Genomic DNA, 1,010 nt, shown 5'->3' on the forward strand with positions numbered 1-1,010 from the left:
GGTAGCTCTCTTTCAATTACAGTGCGCAGATATCAAGATGGGTATGTTCTGGCTCTTAAATTTATAGTTTTTTCAAAACGTCATATATTCTGAATTGTCATATTTTAATGAAAAGCATTTAATGATAATCGCAATGTATCAATGATAATATGATTTTATATGTGTTTTCATAAATATATCTCATGAAACGAAAATATGTATAACCTCAAACGAAACTGCACCGCGTGTTTCATTTTATTAAACAAAATTCTAATTTTGTAATAAATTTCTTAAATTATTTTTCCGAAATATGTTGAAATTTTAAATATAATATTTAATATTGTAATTGTAAAAAAAATGAGATATTTCACTCAAACATGTGCATGCAGGTAAACCTCGAGGTCTTCGCACAGCTCGTAAACACGTAATTCATAGACGTGACCAACGTTGGAATGATAAAGATTATAAAAAAGCACATTTAGGAACAAGGTGGAAGGCTAATCCCTTTGGAGGTGCATCACATGCTAAAGGCATCGTTTTGGAAAAAGTGTGAGTATTTCTTCTAAAGTGTAATAACTGATTTGTAATAAATTAAAATAATAAATATCTTAATTTATATAGCGGAGTTGAAGCTAAACAGCCCAACTCAGCTATTCGGAAGTGCGTAAGAGTGCAGCTTATCAAGAATGGCAAGAAGATCACAGCTTTCGTACCAAGAGACGGCTGTCTAAACAATATTGAAGAAAATGACGAAGTTTTAGTAGCTGGATTTGGACGTAAAGGTCATGCTGTTGGTGACATTCCCGGTGTTCGTTTTAAAGTAGTAAAAGTTGCAAACGTTTCTTTGCTCGCTCTTTACAAAGAAAAGAAGGAACGTCCCAGATCATAAAACCTTGGTTGCAAACTTTTCAATGAATGTAATTTACAATATAAAATGGAATTAATTAATTTAATTATACAAATCTAAAAGATTAAAGAATTGTTTTGTTATCATTACCTTTATTTTATTCGTCATCATTTTTGTGTTTATT

At 30.7% G+C, this 1,010-nt stretch overlaps 1 protein-coding gene across 2 annotated transcripts in view; it reads left to right on the plus strand.

Moving 5' to 3' along the window:
- LOC122629722 (40S ribosomal protein S23) overlaps positions 1 to 955 on the plus strand; it is a 4,403-nt gene extending 3,448 nt beyond the window's left edge. The window contains exons 1-3 of one of the 2 annotated variants that reach the window (XM_043813487.1): positions 7 to 41; positions 369 to 528; positions 601 to 955. In XM_043813487.1, the coding sequence (XP_043669422.1) occupies positions 38 to 41; positions 369 to 528; positions 601 to 868 (432 nt within the window). In that variant the 5' untranslated portion in view covers positions 7 to 37 and the 3' untranslated portion in view covers positions 869 to 955. Of the gene's footprint in view, positions 1 to 6; positions 42 to 368; positions 529 to 600 lie in introns of those variants that run through there. The other variant, XM_043813486.1, reaches the window with a different exon arrangement.
- The last annotated feature ends 55 nt before the right edge of the window (positions 956 to 1,010 follow it).

Source organism: Vespula pensylvanica, chromosome 5, assembly GCF_014466175.1.
Source record: "Vespula pensylvanica isolate Volc-1 chromosome 5, ASM1446617v1, whole genome shotgun sequence".
In the NCBI taxonomy this organism is placed as follows: domain Eukaryota; kingdom Metazoa; phylum Arthropoda; class Insecta; order Hymenoptera; family Vespidae; genus Vespula; species Vespula pensylvanica.